The sequence below is a fragment of the Eimeria mitis genome, genomic scaffold, assembly GCF_000499745.2.
Source record: "Eimeria mitis Houghton genomic scaffold, Emh_scaff2005, whole genome shotgun sequence".
Taxonomy (NCBI): Eukaryota; Apicomplexa; class Conoidasida; order Eucoccidiorida; family Eimeriidae; genus Eimeria; species Eimeria mitis.
The window spans coordinates 5,451-6,532 of record NW_013570328.1 but is presented as its reverse complement, the minus strand read 5'-3'; the positions used below and the strand labels follow the sequence as shown (position 1 = coordinate 6,532).

Sequence of the window (1,082 nt, the reverse complement as noted above, 5' to 3'; positions counted from 1 at the left end):
AGCGGCTTTGGTGCAGCAGATGCTCCTGCTGCTGCTGCTGCTCCTCCTGCTCCTGCTGCTGTTGCTGCTGTTGCTGCTGCTCCTGCTGCTGTTGCTGCAGAGGGAGCAGCAGCCGGTGCTGCTGCAGCAGAAGGCATAAATCCTCCCGACGGGGAGGTGAGCCCGAATAGGGGTTTCTGTTGCTGCTGCTGCTGCTGCTGCTGTTGCTGCTGCTGCTGCTGCTGCTGCTGCTGCTGTGGCTGCGGTTGCTGCTGCAGCTTATCTTGCTGCTTGTTTTCCTCTTTCTGCTTCTGCTGCTCTTGCTGCTGNGCTGCGGTTGCTGCTGCAGCTTATCTTGCTGCTTGTTTTCCTCTTTCTGCTTCTGCTGCTCTTGCTGCTGTTGTAGTTGTTTCTGCCTTTGTTGTTCCTGCTGCTGTTGTAGCTGTTGCTGCTGCTGCTGCTGCTGCTGCTGCAGCAGCTGCTGCTGCTTCCGCTGCTGCTCCTCCTGCTGCTTGCGTCTTTGCTCTTCTTCTTTGAGCCTGCGTATCCTTTCTGCTTCTTGCTGCTGCAGCAGCCTTTCTCTTTCTTCTTTTTCTTTTCTTTCTTTCTCCAGTTGCTGCTGCAGCAGCTGCTGCTGCAGCAGCTGCTGCTGCAGCAGCTGCTGCTGCCTCAAGGCCTTTGTCTCCTCCACTGAGAGTGCTGGCTGCCCCAGCGACAGCAGCAGCTCATCAGCAGCAGGATCGAAGCAGATGAGGCGTCTTGCTGCAGCAGCAGCAGCAGCAGCAAACGTGCTGCCTCCGTAGCTGCGGCGTCTCTGTCTCTTCGCAGGAGACAGTTCGTTGCTGCTCACTCCTGCTGCTCCTGCTGCTGCTGCTGCTGCTGNCTCTGTCTCTTCGCAGGAGACAGTTCGTTGCTGCTCACTCCTGCTGCTCCTGCTGCTGCTGCTGCTGCTGCTGGTCCGTCGGGAGAAGCTGCTGCTGCTGCTGCTGCTGCTGCTGCTGCTGCTGCTGTTGCAGTTGCACAGACACCCGAATCTGCAGTGTCTCTGCGGCGCTTCCGGTTCGCCCCAGAAGACGGAGATGCAGCAGCAGCAGCAGCAGCAG

General features: G+C 58.7%; 1 protein-coding gene across 1 annotated transcript in view; it reads right to left on the bottom strand.

Moving 5' to 3' along the window:
* EMH_0047210 (uncharacterized protein) overlaps window positions 1–1,082 on the bottom strand; it is a gene marked incomplete at both ends in the record, with an annotated part of 6,752 nt that overhangs the window by 797 nt on the left and 4,873 nt on the right. The window contains 3 exon segments of the mRNA XM_013496259.1: window positions 3–308; window positions 312–861; window positions 865–1,082. Coding sequence (XP_013351713.1) covers window positions 3–308; window positions 312–861; window positions 865–1,082 — 1,074 coding nt within the window.